This window comes from Oncorhynchus mykiss, chromosome 13 (assembly GCF_057628025.1).
Source record: "Oncorhynchus mykiss isolate SJ-2025 chromosome 13, ASM5762802v1, whole genome shotgun sequence".
In the NCBI taxonomy this organism is placed as follows: Eukaryota; Metazoa; Chordata; class Actinopteri; order Salmoniformes; family Salmonidae; genus Oncorhynchus; species Oncorhynchus mykiss.
Genome location: NC_143034.1, coordinates 70,402,756 through 70,428,167, shown reverse-complemented (window position 1 = coordinate 70,428,167; position 25,412 = coordinate 70,402,756). Strand labels below are relative to the sequence as shown.

Sequence of the window (25,412 nt, the reverse complement as noted above, 5' to 3'; positions counted from 1 at the left end):
AATATTATACCATCTTCCCCAACAATAACAACCACCATGAATAGGTTTAGCTGATGCAATAAATGAATTACAACTCAAATGTGTTTTATTCGTAAAAATGTAGCAAAATTGTATTCTACACAAAAATGACCATGTTGGATCACTGTATCTAGTGAACGTGCTTTTCCCACTCCAGACAGTGTATTGATAAGAAACCATAGCACATTTAGTTGATTTTCAACAAAATCCATTTTCTGTACATAAAGTCAATTTGTGTACAACAGACAATCAAGTATATCCAATATAATCCAATATAAAAGCAAACATTTTATTCAGCACTAAGGACAATAGTTAATCTAGGGTTTTCAGAGACATTTGACATTCAGATTGTTAAATATCTTACCTCTTGGTGTCTTGCTGTGTGCGTCGTGGTTCTTTTACAACCCTTGTAAAATGACACTGCTTAGATATATATTGGATTTTTATTGAACCTTTATTTAACTAGGCTACAGCCACAGGGGTGAAAGTATTTACTAACGTCATCAAAACTGCACGCATGAAACTGGATTCTCTAGATTTAGTGTGACCTCACAGAGGGGCTGGTTGCACAGCTTGTAGATATTGTTTTAGTTTGATCCCCAATAGATAAGACTGACTAAACCAAGAGAGATCAAGGATTAGGTCAAGCCTAATCTCATCAACCTTGGACAAGAAAAAACTAAATCCTAACCCTAAATCCTGACCCTAAATCCTAACCCTAAATCCTAACCCTAAATCCTAACCCTAACCTAAATGTAAAATGATTTAATACATTTGTATTATGTACAATCAATTTTCAGAATAAATAGCATTGAACAAATGACAAATGCTTTGTAAGTGCACATCCATATGACATGATAATAACACACACGTGCTAATTAATAACAAGGTATATTCATAGTACCCAACCTAAATTGTGATAATTACATATTGCAGATTAACTAGTAATCTTCTTTGAGGTTAACGTCTCTTGATTTTGTATGTTTTCCAACCTCCCCCAATAAAAGACTGGGTGTATCGAGATAGATTTTACTCAACAAACAGCAGTAAAACAAAACAGGATGATGTGAGATTCTGCTCTTGTTCTATATTCCTTTAAAAAACATATTTTCATAAAGGTCAATGGAGCCACATAAAGCTGGACATAAAAGACTAAAAACACCAGCAAATCATCTCCAAGTGATTTTCATTGTGGAAATCTGTTCCCAGGTATTCCCCCGCACAATAGAGAGACACGTGATCATATACAAATGTAAGCACGGTTTGAAATGATCACGTTTTAGTCAAATATATCTGTTTGGGCTTCATGTGGTCAATTTCCAGTCTACAAATGATTTGTAATTATGTTCTGGCCCACCGACCATCCGCTCCAGAACAAAATCACCCCACCGCTGAACTAGTTGATGATCCCTGACGTAGGGTATAGTGTCCTGAAGTATATGATGTCATGTAGTAAAAACTAAGACGAAACTGTGATATACATTGGGGGGAAAATACAACAAATCCATTAGTTCCTGGATGTACAGTATCTGCATTTTATGAGTTAAATCACAGTTTAAGATGAACTGATAATTTGTACATTCATTCTGACAAAGTCTACATTACTTTAGAAGACAGCCGTTGGCCCAGGTAGAGGATGGCCATCAAGAGGACATCCTCAACTAGAGGACTTTGTTCAGGTAGCCTAGGCTACTCTCGGCTCCCATTTACTGAAAATAATGTCTTGGCCCTGAAACCTTGAGTTGAGTTCATTAGGGCATGCAACTAAATTATTATTTTTAATGTTTTGCAACATAAAATGAAAAAATGACAGGTAGCCCCTCCCTCCCTGTTTCAGTCTGTTTTCTTCCGTTTGATGCTTACCTCAGGTCACATCAAAATGGCTTCTGATCCGTGATTGATCGATTGGGCTGCGTGTCGTCTTCACAGTCAATTAACAAGCAGCAAGTTAACTTTTGAGTGCATGGAATGTCAACAACTATGTTCCACATAGCTACTATATGTCCTTGTTTCCTAAATGAACTCCAGACCCTCATACTTCACGTCTCCTATCTTGGTTTCAGGTAACAGGATCTGGCCGTCCAGTGTGAATGCCATTATGTACGAGGCGATTTTCCCAGCGTCCTCCTCCGACTTGAGAGCCACGATGATCTGATCGTCCGTGTTGGGGACAAACTTGAAAGAGGAGAAGCCGTGTGTGGGGATATGCGGGCCCACCCGGTTCACGGTGACGTCCTTGAAGTCCGGCGAGCAGCTGAGGACGAGGTTGGCAGCACGGCGCTCGTCGGCCGTCTCGTCGTAGCGCTCTTTGCTAGCGCGGCGTGGGAGGAAGAACCAGCGCTGCAGGCTGTCACTCCACGCGGCCGACTCGTGGATCAGGTAACCTGGGGAGAGAATGTCATGAGAATCTGAATATCATAGAGAATGCTAATAGTTTGCAGGGGTAACTCTAACTGTATATGCTAGGCTAACACAGTCTGCATAGCCTTTGCAGTTAGCGTTAGCATGGTTAGCATTTTCAACCCTGCAGCTCTCACCTGGAGGTTCGATCCCAGCTGCGGACCTCAGGAGGTTGTACTTGGGGACCCAGTTCTGGTGCTGCACATCCCCCCGATGGCCCACCACCTTTACCCACTCAGGGTTGTTGTTGACCACCTCCCCCGTGGTGGTTGTCCACTCTTTCCCCAGGCCACCCACGTACAAGTGCTCGTCCTTTACTGCTAGCCACTCCGCTTTGAACCCTGAAAGAGGGAAAGAGGGTCATTGGGACACACATCAAGATTTGATGATTCACTGAACTACTGTACAGACCGTGTGAATGCACCAAAGAGTAAAAAAGTATTTAAGAGAAATATACTCTCCCACTTGGCATATAAAGGACACATACACTGAGTGAACAAAACATTAGGAACACCTGCTTGTTCCATGAGATAGACTGACCAGGTGAAAGCTATGATCCCTTATTGATGTCCTGTGTTAAATCCACTTCAAATCAGTGTAGCTGAAGGGAAGGAGACAGGTTAAAGAAGGATTTTTCAGCCTTGAGACATGGACTGTGTATGTGTGCCATTCAGGGGCTGAATGGACAAGACATTTTTCATGATCAACAGTTTCCAGTGTGTATAAAGAATGGTCCACCACCCAAGGGACATCCAGCCAACTTGACACAACAGTGGGAAGCATTGGAGTCAACATGGGCCAGCATCCCCGTGGAACACTTTCAACAACTTGTAGAGTCTATGCCCCGACGAATTAAGGCTGTTCTGAGGGCAAAATAGGGTGCAATTCAATATTAGGAAGGTGTTCTTAATGTTTTGTACACTCAAGTGTTTACAAATGAGAATGAGATCCAACAAATTCCATTTCCATGGTTGTGGTCTACCCCAGATGAGGTTCTTCAACAGACTCCTTAGAGTAAATAAACAGATTAAGTTCCAAATCTGCCTGCCTGGTCTACACAGTGAGACACTCACACAATCCCAAATCCACCCCTAACCCCTACTCCATATTCACTGAGAGGGATTAAATAGGTGTCAGCAATATGGTGAAAATTCAATCTACCCTATTAGAAGGCAAGATGAAGCAATTACCATAGAATTCATACTTATTCAACCCTTTCAGATCTACAGGAGTGCCTAGGAATCGATTCTGCACTTGAATTTGGCTCATCTACCTCACTGACCTTTGGAGACGGAGCCGTCCCCGTCAGGCAGGATGACCCAGGGCACAGCCTTGCTGCCGTCGATGTGGTAGACCACGCCCGTTCGGTCATCCACGCTGTACAGCTTCCCGTTGAACACCACCAGCTCTGACAGCTCCATGCCCCGGCCCTTCTCCGCCAGGTGGCTCTCCAGCAGGACCCTCTCCGCGTCCCATTCCACGGCCACCTTGGTGCCACTCTCCGACACCAGCAGGTGGCCCCGGCGCATGTAGCTGAACCACGTCAGCTTCTTGTCGCTGCGCGAGTCCGTGTCCAGATCGGCAATGACCCCGATGCGGTAGCGCGTGCCCTGCGGCGTCCGCTCGGGGGTGCTGAGCGGGTAAGTGTCATTGTAGCGGTCGGCCACCTCGTCCACCGCCATCCCCGTGTGGCCAGACTTCCAGTTACGGGAGCTGGGGACCTCGGAGTAGGAGCCTGGGTTCAGGTGCATGTAGAGGAGGACCAGGGCAATGGCCAGGACCAGGGCTACGATGGCCCTCAAATTGAGGCGGAATCGGGGGTCTGGGGTGTTGGTCATGGAGGCCAACATGGGAAGTCCTCCGACTGAGATGCGCAGGGGGTTCATAGACGGATCATTCTGCTCCAGTTGGGTGTAGCCTGGAGAAACAGGCATGGGGGAGGGATCTGAAAAGGTTAAGGAGAGGAGAATGGAGGGGTCAGAGGTCTGATTTGAGGGAAAGGCTGCCCTCCTCAGCTACAGTACACAGGTAGAATCTCAATTGTATTTCCTTGATTCCTCTCCTCGCCTCCTTTTCACCCACTCACTCACTCAACGCACTCACTCTCACCAGTAGTTAGATAACCATGTATTGTTGTTGTGACTTTGGCCTCGATCCTATAGACAATCAGTCTTGCAGAATATTTCACAAGTCTCACGACTCTCAATCATCATGTGTATCTAGAAATATAGCAGCTTTAGAATCTGACGGCACTATAACAACCCCACAACCGCTGAAGAACTCCTTGAAGAGGTCACATGGATTAGGTGTTTTGATTTAACATGCCATCAGTGAAACACCAAATCAGTACATAAACATTCAAATAAATAATGTGAGATTTCACACCAGACAACAGTATACAATACACACCAGCTTCATTCAGATCCAGGTTGCCTGTAAAAAACTGAAAATAATGATAGAATCTCTGCTCACAAGGACGTTCTTCTTTAAGGCTGACGTCTGTCCATATAGCAGACCACTGAAAGAACACTAGCTTGCAGATCCTGAAGAGAATGTCTATGTACAACCAATGAGCATCCCACAGCTCAGTTCTGCTGTGAAGGAGGAAGAAGCGGTAGCTACAGGTGAGACCAATAGAAGCTGGCCACAGGTGTGCAGGCAGTGTGTTGACGTGGAGCCTGGGTGTGGCCCATTCAGTGACATAAAATGGGACAATATGTCGTTGTGAACAGGTAAAGCAGGAAAGGTAGCAAGTAGACACCCGGAAACCACCCCCAAAACCTTGGCACTCAAAACTCTCAGTCAGATGAGGGTGTTTAAAAACTAGCCTAGTTTTAGGATTTGGCTAAGCTAACAAGTGGTGAACAGGTAGAGTAGTCTTTATTAACACAAGCATTTCGCTACACCTGCAATAACATCTGCTAAACACGTGTATGTGACCAATAAAATTAGATTTGGATTCATTATCCCAGAGGGACCTAATCTCAGTAGCAAATCTCATGTGTTCATGTGTTCTGCTTATCAGATACTCAATCAACATCACTCGTGAGAGAGAAAGCCAACAGGCGACAGAATGAGGAAATGCAATCCTGCCTACGTTTTGGTACATCTAAATAAGAAACCATTTGCCACAGCATTATCGGTGGCTTTTTTGATAGAACTGTCTCCATACATCTGAAAAAATTTATTATACACTCAATGTAGCCTAAATGTTGGCTGATGATTCAAACTGAATTCTTCAGCTTCTCTATGTTTGATACATACTTCAGTCTGAGACCGCCATCGTTAAAGTCATTTGTGGTAATGTCAAAATGATGGGTATTGTACAAAACATAGTAATCAGTGATTGGATCATCTCTAACCAATCAGGGAAGCAAAACCAATGACGAATTTTCAAGTATTCTGACTCTGGCTCAACTCATTGGTTGAGTGTAGAATTAATTAGACCAATCAGAACTGTTAGAATTGTTTTCTATTCTTGATATCGTCATGGAGGTACTCAGATCTAGATTCATTACGGAGGAGAAAGAAATGCATGTGGCATAGCCTAAATGTTAACTGAGAAAATCTCAAATGTGAATCGGGGTGAAAGGCAGTATCGAAATCGAATGAAGCATCCATTTGAAATGTGCTCTCAGAAATACACCAGCATGTACACCCTCAAGAAAATCTTTGTGACCTCACTTTGAGTCGGTTCCAGGAGCGACACATCCTGTGACCAGGGTATAATGTCTCTAAAGCCAGCAGCAGCAGCCCCTCTTCTGCTCAAAGGCTCTTTTATACCAGGACTGTGGCCAGGGCCCCCAGCCAAACAGAAGTCCATTATGACACCCTGAGACTCTCTGCTCTGTGGCAGACTTCCCTCTCCGGCATGCTAGTCTAACACACAGGCACGCACACATCAGCTGGTTGAAACTAAATCACCAGAAAACAGATTGTTGTTTGTGCACTCACACTAAGAAGTGCCTGAGGTGTGAGCATGTAGGTCCTCAAACACACGGCATCAATTACAGGGTAAAGTATCTCTGATGGATGGAATCCCAACTAGACACTACAGACATCACACACTATAGTACATATCTCCAACATGTCTCTCCTCTAGCCAGGTTCCAGATCTGTTCGGGCTCTAGAGCAAATCCTATGGTCATTGTCATGCCATACATAGGAGTAGGTGAGGTATAAGCAAGCACGCACAAACTGATCTGGGACCTAGTTACCTCTTCTCCATATAGTACCTCACAACAAACTCCTCAAACCACAGAGTCCATGCAGGATCTGCTGTCACTGAAACAAACAAGATTCTGGTAGTATGGAGTTACCCTTTCTTCTCCTCCTTCTCCTTCCTGAATGCTGGCCCACTGTCATCTCAATTCCACAACCGCACCAATGGACCAGCTACACTCTTCCGTTGCCCTAGAGTTAATTGTATGCTGAGCAGTGAACTCCTTAGTTATCAGCTGAAAGGGATTGGCTGTGCAACCGTGACTAAGGGTAACAACAACGGTGGTGAACTTTAACTAGACTTGGGGGATTAGTATTGATTAACCACCGCAAGTCCAAAGGGGAAAACCTAGCAAGGTAATTGACAACTACTCTTCACCACTCTTGTCTTGCATGACCTTTGTGCATGTATAGACTGCAAGCCTAGGTACAGTCAACATATTGTGTATTGTGTATGGTCTGTAGCCTGTAGTCTGGCCTCGTTCCATACTGTATGTTCTGTAGCCTGTAGTCTGGCCTCATTCCATACTGTATGTTCTGTAGTCTGGCCTCGTTCCATACTGTATGTTCTGTAGCCTGTAGTCTGGCCTCGTTCCATACGGTACTATAGCCTGGCTACAGAACATACAGTATGGAACGAGGCCAGACTACAGAACATTCAGTATTGGACGATCCCAGACTAGAGGCTACAGAACAGACAGTATGGGATGAGGCCAGACTAGAGGCACAATCTGTTGACTTTACCTATGCTTGCAGTGCACACATGCACAAAGGTCAAGGTTGAAAATTCACTGATCTAGTATCAGCCATTACCAAAAAGACAATCTCCTATCACTATGACAACTTTAGACCTGAGAACACACCAAGGTGTGTCTGCGATGCAATTACAGCATGTCATGATGGCGGTGTCTTCAAAGTAGCCTGGCCCTAGATCTGTTCGTGCTATGACAATAGCAGTTAGCAAGACAGCAAAAACAGACCTGGGAGCAGGCTATATTACTCAAATAGGTTACCTGCGGAGTGTTGACTGGTAAAACCACAGTGGAAGTCTGCAATGCATGGACTATATATATATATATATATATATATATATATTTATATCGTTATAGTAGGTCTACGTTGTTATCCACCCACTCTGATCATCCATTTGAATGGACTTTGTGTCATTTTAAAGACTTTATGATATGTTTCCCTGCACACCAATGCACTTTAAAGTAATTGCCCATTGTGTCTAGATGTCTATTAAATTTGACTCATAATTAATTACAATATGAGTATTTAAAAAAAATAGTATGTTAAAAAGCAGCTTTTCTGTTTTTGAATGGTGTGGGCGTACCTCAACAACAGAATGGTGTGGGCGTACCTCAACAACAGAATGGTGTGGGCGTACCTCAACAACAGAATGGTGTGGGCGAACCTCAACAACAGAATGGTGTGGGCGAACCTCAACAACAGAATGGTGTGGGCGTACCTCAACAACAGAATGGTGTGGGCGTACCTCAACAACAGAATGGTGTGGGCGTACCTCAACAACAGAATGGTGTGGGCGTACCTCAACAACAGAATGGTGTGGGCGTACCTCAACAACAGAATGGTGTGGGCGTACCTCAACAACAGAATGGTGTGGGCGTACCTCAACAACAGAATGGTGTGGGCGTACCTCAACAACAGAATGGTGTGGGCGTACCTCAACAACAGAATGGTGTGGGCGTATGCTGGTCATTAAAAATATTCACATGAGTAGACTGCTGATTGGCCAGCTACATTATCCTCTATGAGGATATAGCCAGCATATATGAAACAATCTGTCTGATATATATATATATATATATATTTATTTATTTTTTTTCTTCTCCAATTTATGCTTTGGCCACAAATACGAGTCAACAACATTATTTAGTTATGAGGTAATAGAATATGAACTTTTAAAAGTGATTTTCAGTGGACTTTAAATAAATATGATTTTGAGAATTTCATCCATGTCAGGATAAAGCAAAGGAGAAAGTTAGTTACACACAGATATGGGTTTTAATTGTAAACCACTGTCTCTTAGCAAATGTTCAAAGAAAGGCAACATCTGCAGAAACGGTCTTCAACAGCCATATATTTATTTTACCTTTATTTAACTAGGCAAGTCAGTTAAGAACAAATTCTTATTTTCAATGACGGCCTAGGAACAGTGGGTTAACTGCCTGTTCAGGGACAGAACGACAGATTTATACCTCGTCAGCTCGGGGATATGAACTTGCAACCTTTCGTTTACTAGTCCAACGCTCTAACCACTAGGCTCCAACGCTCTGACCCCTAGGCTACCCTGCCGCCCCATATAATGGACTTTGGCACTACAAAGGTTATATGTCATTAAAGGACACATGTGTCAAGACAATAAATGGTCCACAGTGACTGCTGTTGGGCAGGGGTTGCAGAATGAGCATAGACTAACTGTTTTCTGTCTTTCAACTGAGCATACCATGTGATGGTACCTGCTGCTAGCAAATTCAGGGGTAGCCCTGACCGGGACTCGAACTCGGGTCCAGCTACTCAATAATTTAGCTGTTAGGCCAAGAGATCCGAGACCTCTTGACAATGTTGCCAGGTGATTAACCTCGGGTAGCAACATTGTGGGAGGCATCCCAGCTGTCTAGAGACTACTAGGTGACAGGTTAAGGTCACTATAATAGGTCTCTAGGCCTAGTTGTTTCAAGTTGTTTTTGATTGCAAAAGTTTATGCATTTTAGTTGTTTTGAATATGTTCTGCTGTAGATAAATGGTGTTGAATGACAATATTCACATACAAGCAGTCACTATTCAAAGTAGGCCTATCTTCCTACTGATGTGTGACCTTGTCTTTTACATCCCCGCAGTTATAAATGACAAGACTAGATACTGCTTCTACCTACAGTGCTGTGTGATCATGTGGTTGGTTTATAATGGGTTTTACAGCAGTGTTAGACTGGCAGACTTCCACTGGCATTGCGCCTGTATGTCCCCCCTTTGCTGCTATAACAGCCTCCACTCTTCTGGGAAGGGTTTCCACTAGATGTTGGAACATTGCTGCTATAACAGCCTCCACTCTTCTGGGAAGGGTTTCCACTAGATGTTGGAACATTGCTGTTATAACAGCCTCCACTCTTCTGGGAAGGGTTTCCACTAGATGTTGGAACATTGCTGCTATAACAGCCTCCACTCTTCTGGGTAGGCTTTCCACTAGATGTAGGAACATTGCTGTTATAACAGCCTCCACTCTTCTGGGAAGGCTTTCCACTAGATGTTGGAACATTGCTGTCATAACAGCCTCCACTCTTCTGGGAAGGCTTTCCACTAGATGTTGGAACATTGCTGTCATAACAGCCTCCACTCTTCTGGGAAGGCTTTCCACTAGATGTTGGAACATTGCTGTCATAACAGCCTCCACTCTTCTGGGAAGGCTTTCCACTAGATGTTGGAACATTGCTGTTATAACAGCCTCCACTCTTCTGGGAAGGCTTTCCACTAGATGTTGGAACATTGCTGTTATAACAGCCTCCACTCTTCTGGGAAGGGTTTCCACTAGATGTTGGAACATTGCTGTTATAACAGCCTCCACTCTTCTGGGAAGGGTTTCCACTAGATGTTGGAACATTGCTGCGGGGACTTGCTTCCATTCACCCACAAGAGCATTAGTGAGGTCGGGCACTTAGGCCTGGCTCGCAGTCAGAGTTCCAATTCATCCCAAAGGTGTTCAATGGGGTTGAGTTAGTGTTCTCCTGACCCATATTTGTCCTTCGGAATGCCAGATGGTGAAGCGTCCAATGGCGGTGAGCTTTACACCACTCCAGCTGACACTTGGCATTGCACATGGTGATCTTAGGCTTGTGTGCGTCTGCTCGGCCATGGAATCCCATTCCATGAAGCTCCTGACTAACAGTTATTGTGCTGACATTGCTTCCATAGGCAGTTTGGAACTTGGTGTGGAGTTTTGTAACCAGGACAGACTATTTTTTACACGCTATGTGCTTAAAAATACCACTTTCAGCTGCGCCATACTCTTATATGTTTCCACTTCACAGTAACAGCACTTACAGTTGACAGGGGCAGCTCTGACAGGGCAGAAATTTGACAACTGACTTGTTGTAAAGGTTGCATCCTATGACGGAGCAAATTGAAAGTCACTGAGCTCTTCAGTAAGGCCAATCAACTGCCAATGTTATATACACCTGTCAGCAGCGGGTGTGGCTGAAATAGCCGAATCCACTAATTTGAAGGTGTCCACATATCTTTATGTGTGTATATATATATATATATATATAAGGCATTTTAAAACATGCCAACTCGAGCCCCCATCATCACACTATTGACAAATTAGTGAGTAGGCCTAATTCGAACATGAAAAGGGGAAGTACATGTGACAACATATGAGTGCTCCCGTTTAACTAGGATATGCTCTAGAATTGTCGGATAATATTAAATAAAGGCGACACGAAGCTTCATGGATGCGCAACTGTTACAAATAATGTTAGAACGATACTCACTACAAGTGATATGCCGCCAAATAACAGTCCGATAATGGTTTGATTGGCGACAACACCGCTTCGTTTAAATCTAGGATACAGTGTTTAGTCTCCATCGTTTGCATCATTGGGGAAACCATGGGCTACTTCCGTGTTCAGTGACAGTATAAAATAAGTCCCGCCCAGGCAACGAAATCTACCTAGCCTACGGATTGAAAAGTATTCTGGATTACTATGCGCTGTTTGCGTAAACTGTTTGTTGTTTGCAACTTTCATTGCAATGCAGGTACAACAGCACATCTGAAATCATTTGCCGTGTTCGAGAGGATAACAAAAAGGCAATGTATCAGGGTAAAGTGTGACTGACTGATCAGTAGTTATTTATGATGCAAGGTTTCTTGTAGTCAGTCGGTAATTTAATCGCATGCAATGTCGAACAAGCTCATGTCCGTGATAGCAGTGACGGTGCTAGACTTCAAATACCACACACTATGCTAGTAGTGAAAGGTTCCTGGCATTGGCATATATTGAAAAATTTACAAGAGTCATGGGATGTTTATGTTGCACAATGTCGGTTTTCAGTAAACTCCGCGTCCAATGTGAAACATAACTAGAGGTGACACACAGGGCCCACCCAGAGAGAGCACAAATAGCCTTACTAGTTATAGTTGTAAACCTTATCTACTTTTCTCCGGCTCCTTTACTCTCCCTCCTTAGCGGCTGCTCAAATATTTGCCTTTGGAATACACCCTTCTTTAAAAAAAAAAAAATGGGCCAGTCTCCAAACAGGAAAAGCCTTTATTTGGCAAAGGTTCGGTTGGTGGTGTAGTAGGCTTTTATAAGGCACTTTGTGCAACAGACTGCAAAGCTCAGTGCTATCTTGAAACCCAAGACAGAGGGCATAATAATTGGTGAGATCACTTCATCAGAGAGAATGTAAATAAATGAGCTTGTACCATAGATATACCAAGAACAAAGGCAGGACCATATGTCGTTTTTGATGGAAGGTTCTTACTCGGGTACTGTATGGAAGTCATTGTCATGCCCAGGAGGATTAAAGGGCATAGGTCATTTACATAACAATTTTCAATCTAATATCACAATACTGCCTGAGGAAGACTAGTAGTCAAAACACATTGCAGTTGTGTGTCCTAATGTAGTATGCTGACTGCTCCTATAAGTATTATTTTATAAATATATTATGTTAATAGTTCACTAGAGTTTATTGTAACGTACTGGCAGCCTACTCAATTTCTTTCAATACCATTACAATTCAATATACTGTATATATTACCTACTAGATGGTATTTTGTTAAACTCATCTATGAGAATTCTGATATGAGTTTGTCTGAAAAGGTGTGTGTCGTGGACAAGAACACACCAGAACTGAATAAAACCGTTCCCAGGCAGGTTCGGAATAGATGAAGGTAGGAGACAAACAAGTTGAGGAGAGGGCGTTCCTGATACTAAACACACACTCTCGTTTACCAAATATATTACAGACTCGTTTGAAACTACAATAAAGATCAAATGAAAGGGTTAACATGACTTGGGAGCATGTACTACAAATGACATTCACATGACAGAAAGATAACGCGTTATCCAATTTACCCCCCAAAAAATGTACGTCTGGTTTCCCAGACCAAGATTAATAAACCTATTCCTGGATGAAAATCTACTTGCAATGGAGCTTTTCCATTCAGCGTGAGTTTCAGTCCAGAAGTAGGTTTAAACTGGGTACAGGAAATAGGCTCTGAGTGAGTTCAGTGGTGGTTTTTAAAAGCACTGATATACAGTAGTCGTTAAAGGTAGCATTTTTCAGACAGTGCACCCATTATTGGGACAAATAAAATTATGGGTTTGCAGAGAAAAACAAAAACAGTCTTCATTTGTCAATAATTTAGCAATACATTTGATTTCAAGATATATGGCAATAAGTTCTGATATCTTGGGCTGGCTAGAACATTGAAATACATTGAAATTATCAAAAGGTATTTGTATATGCACTATACCATATAACTGGATTTAGGCAGCATAGAAAAATACAGTGTGTCCATAGCATTGCATAGCATAGCATAGCATAGCATAGCATAGCCTCATTAATTGCAATACAAAGCAATGTTCCCAGCGACAGCGACATATGTTTTAGTGGTTTGATCTGAACTTCAGTGTCCACATGACTGCATTACATATGTTACAAGACAAACAGTGCAGAGAACAACAGAAAGAACATATGGCAGTTACCTCAAGTGGTGATGGCACTCTGAATCTCGTATTTTTCCATGGCATTCTAGGTTTTACCCTAGTAACAGTTTTCCTTAGATTCTACCTGAAGCTCAGCTCAGGCACTCTAGTTGTATGTATAAAAATGCAGTAAAATATCCATTCACAACCTAAACTACAATATGAATACCAACTGAAATCATGTCAGCACACCCTTCATTATGTAAGCGCAACACCAGCTAAGACTTAAACAGTTAGGTGAAAGGAGAGGACCAGTGGAGTGCTGAGATCAGTCCACATAGCTGAGGCACCATAGCCTGGTCCCAGATCTTTTTGTGTTTGGCATGACCGTAGGAGTTGGCAAGACAGCACAAACAGATCTGGGACCAGGCTACAGGCACCAATGGCAACTTAAACCCCCCCCCCCCCCCAAAAAAAAAAAAAAATCTGGTCAATGGGCCAGTCCCTCAGTAAGACGGGGGCTGGTATGGTGCTGGATGCTCTTGGTTTTGTGGGGTGAAAGGGGACTGCTGGTAGCCCTCTGGCCCACTGGTGGGGTACGGGGGATAGGCGGAGGTGGATGGGTAAGGAGTGCTGTAGTCTTTGGCTGGGTCTGTGTAGCCCTGGTCAAGATCACTCACTCCTCGGCGATATCTTGTATAAGCAAATGTAGTCAATAGAGCCTGTGAGAGGAAATATTGGTAAATACGTTTTGAAAAATCCCATAACACGTGTCACAGGCACGTATACAGAAACCCAGCCTAAAACAGCAAGCAATGCAGATGTAGAGCATTATGTGCATGTTACAATTACTGCCAGAGAGTGTTATGTGTAAGATAAGTAGAAGATTCTAGAATGCCTGGTGCGCTTGCACACTTGATTTAGAAAACCTCTAGCTGGACAAGAGACAGAGCCATGAATCCTGACTGGCAGCCTCATCAGTGATTAGCCTCTCCCCATCTGTAGTTATGTGAATATGGGTCTGAAATGCTATGCTACACTATTTAATCTATATACATGTCATATTATATAGCTGCATTATCACTGTTAATATGTACATGTATTCTCCTTTCCTTATAGAACCACAAAGATGACTTCTATGTGTGTGTGTGGTGGTGACCAAGATATATAAATGCTCTGGAAAAGGACACATCTGCCTTGTTCTTGCCTGACAGCCTGTAGCAAGTCAGAACGCTAACAATCAGCATTAATTACTAGCGGGTTAGGGCATTCACTGTCGACCGCTCAGACCAGCTAGCAGTTTAAAATAGTAACATGACATTTGAGACACAAGAGAGACGAGAGAGACAGAGAGACAGAGAGAGAGAGACTGACTCACCCAAGTGACAATGGAGAAGAAGGAGAAGGCCACTACGGCTCGGGCGGCGTCGACAGGGATGCCTGCTACTTCGGTGGTGTGAGACCACTGATTGGCCAGGACACAGAAGCAGATGAACCAGAACAACGTCCACACTCCTGACAGAGGAGGGAAAGTAAAGTTTATGGTAACATTTCCTACGAATTCCCTCTTCCTAATGCATTATAAGTGCATTCATAACGCCATATGAGCAACTACACTATGAGTGTAGTTATAGATGTTCATAAGCAGTGCACCTTTAGTACCTAACTTGTTAAGTATAGTGAATTGTGCATGGCATAAGGCATTATAAACCTGCTTGTAATGCATTGTAAGGAAGCTATTCATATGAAGTGTTGCCAAGATTATCGTTGAAAAATGTGTCCATAAGTGTCAGTTCTGGGTGCCAAACTACAGCCTTACAGATTTAGCATTGGAGTATCACAAGCAAATGTTTTCCCCTAACCAGAGAAGACCAAGTCAACAGTGACAATGTTCTTCCTCTCTTTGGCGTTGCTGATCTGAGGGAAGTACGCGTCCAGTATGATGAAGACGACGCAGGCGAGAAAGGCCAAAATTCCGATACCCACTCCGAAGCCGCATGCGCTGTCATTCCTGTTGAACATGCATTTGGTGTCAGGCAGGAGTGAAGGGTTGACATAGCCTTCTCCAGTGATGGTGGCAAACACCACTATGGAAAAGATCTGAAGAGACAACAACATGTCAGTTAGAACACCTTGGGGTCCGTCACATAGGCCTGTTATCATATTATCACATAGGCCTGTTATCATATTATCACATAGGCCTGTTATCATAGAAGACTTATCATATTATCACATAGGCCTGTTATCATATTAGCACATAGGCCTGTTATCATAGAAGACTGTTATCATATTATCACATAGGCCTGTTATCATATTAGCACATAGGCCTGTTATCATAGAAGACTGTTATCATATTATCACATAGGCCTGTTATCATAGAAGACTGTTATCATATTATCACATAGGCCTGTTATCATATTATCACATAGGCCTGTTATCATAGAAGACTGTTATCATATTATCACATAGGCCTGTTATCATAGAAGACTGTTATCATATTATCACATAGGCCTGTTATCATATTATCACAAAGGCTTGTTATCATAGAAGACTGTTATCATATTATCACATAGGCCTGTTATCATAGAAGACTGTTATCATATTATCACATAGGCCTGTTATCATATTATCACATAGGCCTGTTATCATAGAAGACTGTTATCATATTATCACATAGGCCTGTTATCATATTATCACATAGGCCTGTTATCATAGAAGACTGTTATCATATTATCACATAGGCCTGTTATCATAGAAGACTGTTATCATATTATCACATAGGCCTGTTATCATATTATCACATAGGCCTGTTATCATCTAAGACAGGTGTAGCACAGTGTTAGACAACCTGTAACCAATCACACGAGGACATACAGTACGTCCTGGGAAAAAAAACATGAAAGGTAATATGTCTGGAGGGAGGCGTAACGGTAGAGGATAACTTCAAGGGGTGTGGGTTCAAGTTCTATTGTCACAAGCACAAGTACAGTGAAATGCTTAACTTTCAAGCCATTGTGTATGTTTGGTATGATTTCAGGGGTTGACCCGTAGTGGATGTGGACAGCCTTATGAAGCCGACCTGTAGTGGATGTGGACAGCCTTATGAAGCCGACCCGTAGTGGATGTGGACAGCCTTATGAAGCCGACCTGTAGTGGATGTGGACAGCATTATGAAGCCGGCCTGTAGTGGATGTGGACAGCCTTATGAAGCCGACCTGTAGTGGATGTGGACAGCCTTATGAAGCCGACCTGATGTGGAGGTGGACAGCCTTATGAAGCCAACCTGTAGTGGATGTGGACAGCATTATGAAGCCGGCCTGTAGTGGATGTGGACAGCCTTATGAAGCCGACCTGTAGTGGATGTGGACAGCCTTATGAAGCCGACCTGATGTGGGCAGCCTTATGAAGCCGACCTGTAGTGGATGTGGACAGCCTTATGAAGCCGTCCTGTAGTGGATGTGGACAGCCTTATGAAGCCGACCTGTAGTGGATGTGGGCAGCCTTATGAAGCCGACCTGTAGTGGATGTGGACAGCCTTATGAAGCCGACCTGTAGTGGATGTGGACAGCCTTATGAAGCCGACCTGTAGTGGATGTGGACAGCCTTATGAAGCCGTCCTGTAGTGGATGTGGACAGCCTTATGAAGCCGACCTGTAGTGGATGTGGGCAGCCTTATGAAGCCGACCTGTAGTGGATGTGGACAGCCTTATGAAGCCGACCTGTAGTGGATGTGGACAGCCTTATGAAGCCGACCTGTAGTGGATGTGGACAGCCTTATGAAGCCGACCTGTAGTCGGCTACTCGATCAACCACAAAATGTGCATTCTATTGGAATTCCCATTGAAACCCTTTGGACAGCTATAGCAGTGCGTGGATGAAATGTGTGGGCTCACTCAGTTTAGCGCAACGCTGATTGGCTATTATTTTATTTGTATCAAGGGAAGCCAAATGCTTGCTGGCTTCCCTTGCATTCAATGCTACAGGCGGCAACAATGTCATGCTCCTTTTGACCAGACAGCATCAGATAGATAGTGCTCCTCTGTCTCCTGTATGTGTAGCCTGTTTCACTCGATCGGATGCTTTCTCCGGTGAGACACATCAGCCACTTAAGAATTGAAGGAAAATTGTGAAACAGAGACACGAAAAATAAATGTATCTTTTTTCTGGGTCAATTTTTTGGGTTGCCTGGGGCAAGTGAACTGAGCAGTGGCAAGTTGCGTTGAGCTTGCCCCTCGGTCACCCCATTGGGGTTTTTAAGTGAAAACAACCAAACTGGGGCCCCATGACCTGTATCCCATGATGATTTCCGATTGGTATCCAATGGGACTTTTCCACAAGGGCTTCAGCTTTTGGTTAGCTAGCTCAGTGCATCCAAGATCTCTTCTTGACATTGAAGTGTAATGCAACATCAATTAACATGTTTTTCCCCATTAAACTAAACATATTGTCCATCTTATAATAATATAGATAGTTGCATGCAAACAAATTGTCATCACAGCTATCCTTGCAGAACTTTTACAGGGGTACGGAAGTTGATGGGATGACCGTGTGGTGTGGTGGATCTGTCAGACTGACAGTTGATCAGATAGTAGCTAAACAAACATCTTCCACGTCATGCCAGCGAGCTAAAGTTACAGCAGCAAGCTACTAACATCTGTAGCTCAAAAGCTGGCCGTTGGCAGGCTTACAACTACCATCATCAACAGTTGGCAAAACGCTTAGTTTGGTTGACACAGCTAAACTGGTCACGAGTAAAAGTTCCCTACTAGAACACAGCTGGATAGCCTGTTAGCTAGCATTAGCCAAGTGTCATTCGCAACTTTTCCACAACATCACAAACTAGAAAACAGGTCAACAACTCTTTCATGTTGTCTTCTTGCCTTGATGCGCAAAGCTTTTACATAAAAAGAAAATACAACTGTGATGTGCACTGTAGTTAAACAGACAGCTCGCTATGGTTGCTAGCTAGCTAACGTTAGCTACTTCAAAAGTTTCCTAAGATAACACGCTTAGCTGGCTGTCAACCTAGAGTAAATCACTCACCCAGCTCAAGATGCGGACTATGGTTTGAGGTTGTTTAATAAAGCTCATAAAATCGAAGTCACCTCCGGCCAGCGAGGCCCCATAGGCACCAGATTCCATTTTTTATATATATATTTTTATGCCGATTAATATGTCCCAACTTCAGCTAGAAAATGACTATGCGCAGGTCTCATTTGTGAAGTTGCAGATCTGTGGTTTTGTTTTCACTCTCATTTCCTGAAAAGTTAAAGAACCGCCCCGGACAATGACCACGTCATCTCTATGATTTTTTTTCTCCATAGGACTAATAATTGCTTCAAATAAATGGGGGTACTGCTACTCTCACAGTGACCTTTTGACCATAGTGTTCAGTATTGTCACATTATCACACATTTTCAAAGGGTTTGTACAAAATAAATAAGCATCTATCCTCTCTCTATGTGTCTGTGTCCCCTTACACACACCCCATTGTGTACACAATGGCTTGTATCTTTATTAACTTGTTATCAACTTCATTTTCACAAGCTTTGAGAATAATAGATAGGCTTATGTAGCCTAGTGGCTGACATTATGGTGTGGAAGAGAGCAAGATAAAATATAATTCTGGCTATAGTGTATAATATATAATTCATCGTTATTGTCAAGGCTATAGCTCATCATCAAGGCAGTATTTGCAATGATACCCCTAGGAACAACCACCTTCCATAGGCTATGATGGTGGCATCCACAGGCGGTTGGTGGCACCTTAATTGTGGAGGACAGGCTCATGGTAATGGCTGGAGCAGAATTGGTGGAATGGTATCAAATACATCCAACACATGGTTTCCATGTGTTTGATGCCATTCCATTTGCTCCGTTCCAGACATTATTATGGTCCGTTCTTCCCCCAGCAGCCTCCACTGGCCTCCCAATCAGCAAGGATGCTGCCTTTTGATTGGGACACAGGCTGTGTAATGTGCTTTGGACATGAAAACATTGCATATTAACCACCAAATAGAAAACATTTATTGGTGTTGTTATGAGGTCTGCATATCACTGTTATTCACTTCTCTAACTAATATCGTCTCAAACAACTGCTATCATATCCCACTAAACTCCATTCATAATGTAGGTTTACCACTAGAGGACAGCAGAAGCACACACAAGGGATTCCTGCTGTGAGAGACAGACAGTTTATTATGAATTATATATTCACTTCATTTCATTCTTTAGTGATGTGCCAATGCATTTTAGTTGTGCACCACTGTGACGCAGGATTGCAATTAGAATGTTACATTGACTTACAAAATGTATTCAAACTGTCTAGAATAAACTTGACATTCATTTGGAAATATTTTATTGACGTTTTCGAAACTTTTCGCATAATGAACACACCTCTAATGAGGAGAATGTATTTCATTGGTTGAGTCTGCGCCAGAGAAAGCCGCTCGAGCTGAAAGTTGATTGGTGATTTGGGGCTGTGCATGGCAGTCTTGAAAAAATGAAGTCTTCAGAAATGGTGAGGGGTAGAACATACATCGATAATGCAAGTCTTGTGCATCAAACTATTCAATTTGAAGTTACTTTTTGCAGTTACAATACATATGTAGTTTTGCTAAGTCATAGGCTACTGCCTATGAATAATGATTCAGAAGTTTAGTGTATTGACTGGTGTTGTTTCTATTGTGTTTCCATCTGGAAACCTGTGGAAATGGAACTAACACGTTGAATCATTTCACAGCTGTTAATTAGTGGAGGCTGTTGGGAACAGTTATAGGAGGACGGGCTCTGTGTAATGGCTGGAATGGAGTTATTGGAACCGAGTCAAACATGAGGTTTCCATATGTTTCATACTGTTTCAATGATTCCATTCCAGCCATTACAATGAGCTGTCATCTTATAGCTCCTCCCACCATCCTCCACTGCTGTCAATCACTTAGAAACTCTGGATGAATTTATTTAATACATTTTGTTGGATAGCTTTATATAAAATCCAAAGGTATTCCAGAAACTAGTTATTAGAAATATGCATACTGTGTTGTTGTTTTTCTTTAGGAAAATGAACTCAACTTGATCCAAGAGGGAGCTTAAAGGGGCAGTAAGCAATTTCTACATACGTTTTTGCAGAATAGAACTTAAATGCCTCATGGGCTTAGCTCAACTGTACTACCCCATCAGAACCCGAAAGCTTGTTTTACTCTGTTTGTAAATGAATGAAATGTAAACAATGTATGCTTACAACAATAATGTTGATATAATGGATGGTTAGTCCTTGATTGTTTTTATTTTATTTAACCTCCACAAGTTCCTCTCAATTCCTGTTGAAGAAGTTCCTGATAACATGTGAACATGGCACATTGCCTGTGATAAGGATCTTTGGGAGGATGGAGGATGGAGGAAGGAGTACACTAGTGGTCTGTGGGAGGGACCACTTCCTCTATAGTCTTCTTTTGATTGTGAAACAACCCTTCCGTCAGTCTTTTTTTTTTTCTTCATATTTTGGGTTTGGTAGATAATGAGTTGAGAGTGTAAGTTGGTCAGACGAAGTCCTAACTCCTAAACCCACCCACTAAGAGCTCCTAATAGTTCCCTCTCCTGGCAACTGGAAGACAAGACTGGGACGATGCACTAACTACAGTATATAATGCAACAGTACCTCTGTTCCACCAATCCTTTCTTCTTGGTGTGCTCCCCTATGGTTCTGTCTGATTGGAAAAGGGTAAGTCCATGATACAGACAGACAGGTGTGGCCACGCAGAGTGAAGACCAGGAGGATGGCATACAGTGTGGACTTCAATCTGAGACCTATAATGGAGCTTGAATTAGAGTAAGTTGCTCTTTACTCTCATCTCTCTGTTAATGGCAGGATGTTTAAGTAGAGCTGTGTTTTGTAGCCCATGTCTGTCCACAGTTGCATATTCTGCAGGAGATACTGCATTATTGTGTGTGCTTTGTTGTTCCTCGTTGTTAGTTCTAGTTTCACAAACACTCTCTCTGTCTGGTTGTACATAGTTGGTGCATAGGACATCATTAGTTTGGAATAGGTCAAGGTTTAATCTCAGTTAACCCGGAACAACATTATTGCGTAATTTGGTCAGATACTGGATGACCATTTATGTTTATGTAGTCTGTTCACGTGAGATTAGTCAAGGTCTAAACATCCCATTCAAAAGTTCCTTTAACGCTGTCCAACTACTGTATGGTTGTAAGGGAAGGGAACACTGCCGCTCTCTAACCAAGGTTGATTTGAGGAGCAAACTGAAGCAAAGAGCTTTTGGAGTACAGTGGAAGTTGATAAAAAAGTGCTTCTTTATTGCAGTGACATTTAGTAATTTTAGTTTCTCCCAGACTGTCTAGTGTTTGTTTAGTGAATGTTAGTTCTCAAAGACAATCTTATTTAAAATATATAGCTCCATTATCTGTTCTACATACGTTATACGTGGTTTTAGTAGTTAGTGTACACAGAATTTTTTTTTACAGAAATGATTTTCGATTTATTTATTTTATTTTTATTTCACCTTTTATTTAACCCAGGTAGGCCAGTTGAAAACAAGTTCTCTTTTACAACTGCGACCTGGCCAAGATAAAGCAAAGCAGTGCGACAAAAACAACACAGACTTACACATAAACAATCGTACAGTCAATAACACAATAGAAAAGAATAATAGAAGAATCTATGTGCAGTGCGTGCAAATGTAGAAGGGAGGTAGGCAATAAATAGGCCCTAGAGGCAAAATAATCACAATTTAGCATTAATACTGGAGTGATAGATGTAAAGATGATGATGTGCAAGTAGAGATGCTGGGGTGCAAGAGGGTAAGTAATAATATGGGGATGAGGTAGTTGGGTGTGCTATTTACAGATTGGCTGTGTACAGGTACAGTGATCGGTAAGCTGCTCTGACAGCTGATTCTTAAAGTTCGAGAGGGAGATATAAGACTCCAGTTTCAGAGATTTTTGCAATTTGTTCCAGTCATTGGTAGCAGAGAACTGGAAGGAAAGGCGGCCAAAGTAAGTGTTGACTTTGGGGATGACCAGTGAGATATACCTGCTGGAGTGCGTGCTACAGTTTGGTGTTGCTATGGTGATCAGTGAGCTGAGATAAGGCGTGGCTTTACCTAGCAGAGCCTTGTAGATGACCTGGAGCCAGTGGGTTTGGCGGCGGATATGTAGTGAGGGCCAGCCAACGAGAGTGTACAGGTCGCAGTGGTGGGTAGTATATGGGGCTTTGGTGACAAAACGGTTGGCACTATGATAGGCTCCATCCAATTTACTGAGTAGAGTGTTGGGTGCTATTTTGTAAATGACATCGCCGAAGTCAAGGATCTGTAGTATAGTCAGTTTTACGAGGGTATGTTTGGCAGCATGAGTGAAGGAGGCGTTTGTTTGCGAAATAGGAAGCAGATTCTAGATTTAATTTTGGATTGGAGATGTTTAATGTGAGTGGAAGGACAGTTTACAGTCTAACCAGACTCCTAGGTATTTGTAGTTGTCCACATATTCTAAGTCAGAACCGTCCAGTGTAGTGATGCTAGTCAGGCGGGCGGGTTCGGGCAGCGATCGGTTGAAGAGCACGTGCTTAGTTTTACTAGCATTTAGAAGCAGTTATTTGTCCTCTGGTCTGTTTCTCTCTTTTGGATATGTTCCAGTGACCCCAGTTGCCTTGGCAACATTGGAGCCTTTTGTTCTATTAATCATTGTCCTGAGAATAGGAAATCATAACATCTACAAGCACTGGCTATTTTTTCCTCAATCGTTGCATAATTCATATTGAATGTGTTTTTATATGTAGATAAAAGCAAGAATAAGGGAAAGGTGGACACCTAGTCAGTTGTCCAACTTAAATGTGTCTTTCGCATTTACCCCAACCCCTCTGAATCAGAGAGGTGCGGGGGAATAGTGGGTTAACTGTCTTGCTCAGGGGCAGAATGACAGATTTTTACCTTGTCAGCTCGGGGATTCGATCCAGCAACCTTCCGGTTACTGGCCCAACGCTCTAACCACTAGAATAACACTGCTGTGTGTGTGTGCATTTGTTTACGCATTTACAAGTATCTGTCCATTCATCTGTACAGCCGTCTGTTGATGCATGCACGTGTACCATAGCCCTCTGTCTGGTATAAATAAACCTCTTCTATTCCATTGCTCAACGTTCACCAGGAGTCTTAGGGGTGATGATACGGCCCAGGACTCTATGACGGGAACAGGTCTGGAGAGTGGCAGTCCTGAAACCCTGGAAATGGAGGTCCTTACAACAGAAGGCAGAGGTACTTCTATATGTGGTTGTATCCCAAGTGGCACCCTATTCCCTATGGGCCCTGGTCAAAAGTAGTGCACTATGTGGGCAATCGGTTGTCTTTTAGGACGTAGCCAGTTTGTTACAAGTGAATGTTTTCCAGTGAACTGATATGCTCATTGAGGTGAGGACTGATATCTTCTAACTCCCTCTGATAACCACTACGTCCATAACAGTGTTAGCCTGGTCCCATACTGTGCTGTAGCCAACTTGTCTTTATCATTGCCATGCCTACATGTATGACAAAGAACATAATACACAGAGGAGTTGGATAAAGCAAGCAGACTACCACCAGGGTCGTGTTCATTAGGCACCAAATGTAACAAAACTGAATGAAACAAGGAGAGGCTACTTGGACTTGTTCAATAAGAAATGTTTGCAGTTGAAATTTTTTTTAAATAATTTTCCATTGCATGCCCTAATGAACACGACCAAGGCCAGTACAGTGTGTCTTACTGAATATATTTTATCATCTGATTAATCATATTCAATCATATGTTCCCCACAGATAGGCTGGCCAGCCAGATGAGTGATGTCAGAGAGCGGGCAGATGAGAGGAGTGAGGAATCCATACAGACCAACCTTCTGGTCAGGAAGAGCTGGTCTACCGCCACCCTGAGGGTCCTGTCCTCCATGCCCAGTCGCAGCATCGGTGAGACCATCCTTTCAGTCACAAGCCGATTTGTTAAGGGGAAACCTCAGGGTTGTGTTTAATAGACACAGAAGGGAAGAAAACGGCTTGAAACCGTGAGGTACTTCCTGAATTTGTCCAAATAAATGCTTGTTTTCGTTTGACGTTGCAAACGGTTTTGCCACGTTGTGCTCTAATGAACAAGACCCAGGCCAAAGGCTTTTGTGTGACTCATAAAGAGACTATGGGTGATATTTTGAGAGCATACAAAAATGTTGCAGTTCCTCTTGTCTCTGCCCTGTTACCCATGTGGCTCAGTTGGTAGAGCATAGCACACAGGGTTGTGTGTTCGATTCCTACCGGGAATCAGTATGAAAACGTATTCACTCACTACTGTAAGTCGCTCTGGATAAGTGTAAACGCACCACACACATTTTAAATATGTACAATGGTTAGGAAATCTACATCTATGTGGATGGTCAAAATGGGGGGTCTAAGAACATGAATAAGTCATTAGATGAGTTTCCTGTCTCTTGTCTTACTGTGTCAGAAGTTTCAGAAAACTACTGGAGGAGAATGTGGCCTACGCAAAAGCCACTGACCTCACAAGTGGTTGACGTTTGAATAAACTGCTGGGGTGTATTCATTAGTGCACACCGTAGCGAACCATGTATGCTGTGCAACAGAATACTTATTGGACAAGTTCAGGTTAGACAAATGTTTCGGCCATTTGTTTCCGTTTGGTTCCTAGTGAATACACCCAGGTAGTAAATGTAATCTTTCCTCCTTTTAAACCTCAGGAAATGGTCTCTCCTCACTCAGGGCAGCAGAGTCGTCTTGAAATCATCTCCCAGTGCAACATCCGTTCTACTCAGCTGCGCAGGTACCACCGCCAGACCCAAGACGTTTCCCTCTCCTCCAGACCTAGTATCCGTGGCTATGGGATCGAGGCAGACTCTGAGGATGTCTGTGAGGAAGGTGAATCCCCAAACCCACTTCACCATCCACCCCTGAAGGCAATAGTCTTTCACCCGCTTTGAGGGGCCTTCTACCACCCTCACTACAGACACAGGACAATGTGTATGGTATCTGAAACCAGACAGTTTTAGATCTTTTAGATCAACCTTTGAACAGAGTGAACATTCTGTCCCTCCGCTGGGAGTCGGTGTCT

At 42.9% G+C, this 25,412-nt stretch overlaps 3 protein-coding genes and 1 long non-coding RNA gene across 12 annotated transcripts in view; 2 read left to right on the top strand and 2 right to left on the bottom strand.

Moving 5' to 3' along the window:
- Nucleotides 1-1,033: 1,033 nt before the first annotated feature.
- cant1a (calcium activated nucleotidase 1a) lies at nucleotides 1,034-11,314 on the bottom strand. Of its 5 annotated transcripts, none has more exons than XM_021558978.3 (4): nucleotides 11,151-11,314; nucleotides 3,701-4,363; nucleotides 2,556-2,759; nucleotides 1,034-2,402 (listed from the first exon to the last, which is right to left on the bottom strand). In XM_021558978.3, exons 2-4 carry the CDS (start codon nucleotides 4,350-4,352, stop codon nucleotides 2,032-2,034), a joined length of 1,227 nt encoding a protein of 408 aa, XP_021414653.2. In that variant the 5' UTR covers nucleotides 4,353-4,363; nucleotides 11,151-11,314; the 3' UTR covers nucleotides 1,034-2,031. The 5 variants fall into 5 exon arrangements, with proteins under 5 accessions (XP_021414653.2, XP_021414650.2, XP_021414652.2 ...); XM_021558975.3 differs by lacking the exon at nucleotides 11,151-11,314 and adding an exon at nucleotides 6,738-7,049; XM_021558977.3 differs by lacking the exon at nucleotides 11,151-11,314 and adding an exon at nucleotides 6,636-6,905.
- Nucleotides 11,315-11,323: 9 nt separating this feature from the next.
- Nucleotides 11,324-18,226, top strand: LOC149978991 (uncharacterized). The gene is made up of 3 exons (XR_016486072.1): nucleotides 11,324-11,480; nucleotides 14,433-14,857; nucleotides 16,351-18,226. It is a non-coding gene; the product is annotated as an uncharacterized LOC149978991 (long non-coding RNA).
- Nucleotides 11,910-18,789, bottom strand: syngr2a (synaptogyrin 2a). Its single transcript, XM_090197379.1, has 4 exons — nucleotides 18,357-18,789; nucleotides 15,176-15,413; nucleotides 14,692-14,828; nucleotides 11,910-14,035 (listed from the first exon to the last, which is right to left on the bottom strand). The coding sequence occupies exons 1-4, from the start codon at nucleotides 18,453-18,455 to the stop codon at nucleotides 13,820-13,822; spliced, it is 690 nt and encodes a 229-aa protein (XP_090053505.1). The 5' UTR covers nucleotides 18,456-18,789; the 3' UTR covers nucleotides 11,910-13,819.
- A 956-nt stretch (nucleotides 18,790-19,745) lies between these two features.
- The window catches only part of tmc6a (transmembrane channel-like 6a), a 34,642-nt gene continuing 28,975 nt past the window's right edge, over nucleotides 19,746-25,412 (top strand). Inside the window, exons 1-6 of one of the 5 annotated variants that reach the window (XM_090197375.1) lie at nucleotides 19,746-19,833; nucleotides 20,370-20,412; nucleotides 21,033-21,141; nucleotides 23,475-23,581; nucleotides 24,119-24,262; nucleotides 25,064-25,219. In XM_090197375.1, coding sequence (XP_090053501.1) covers nucleotides 21,089-21,141; nucleotides 23,475-23,581; nucleotides 24,119-24,262; nucleotides 25,064-25,219 — 460 coding nt within the window. In that variant the 5' untranslated portion in view covers nucleotides 19,746-19,833; nucleotides 20,370-20,412; nucleotides 21,033-21,088. Of the gene's footprint in view, nucleotides 19,834-20,369; nucleotides 20,413-20,619; nucleotides 21,142-23,474; nucleotides 23,582-24,118; nucleotides 24,263-25,041; nucleotides 25,220-25,412 lie in introns of those variants that run through there. The other 4 variants (XM_090197372.1, XM_090197373.1, XM_090197374.1 and 1 more) reach the window with 4 other exon arrangements.

Coding starts and splice junctions, on each gene's coding strand:
- cant1a (XM_021558975.3), bottom strand. CDS start 6,783: ATGACAGTGGGCCAGCATTCAGGAAGGAGAAGGAGGAGAAGAAAGG. Junction 4,364..6,737: donor GAGAAGGAGGAGAAGAAAGG/GTAACTCCATAC, acceptor TAACCTTTTCAG/ATCCCTCCCCCATGCCTGTT. Junction 2,403..2,555: donor AGCTGGGATCGAACCTCCAG/GTGAGAGCTGCA, acceptor TTCTCTCCCCAG/GTTACCTGATCCACGAGTCG.
- syngr2a (XM_090197379.1), bottom strand. CDS start 18,455: ATGGAATCTGGTGCCTATGGGGCCTCGCTGGCCGGAGGTGACTTCGAT. Junction 15,414..18,356: donor TAGTCCGCATCTTGAGCTGG/GTGAGTGATTTA, acceptor TTGTCTCTTCAG/ATCTTTTCCATAGTGGTGTT. Junction 14,036..14,691: donor TCTTCTCCATTGTCACTTGG/GTGAGTCAGTCT, acceptor TTCCTCTCACAG/GCTCTATTGACTACATTTGC.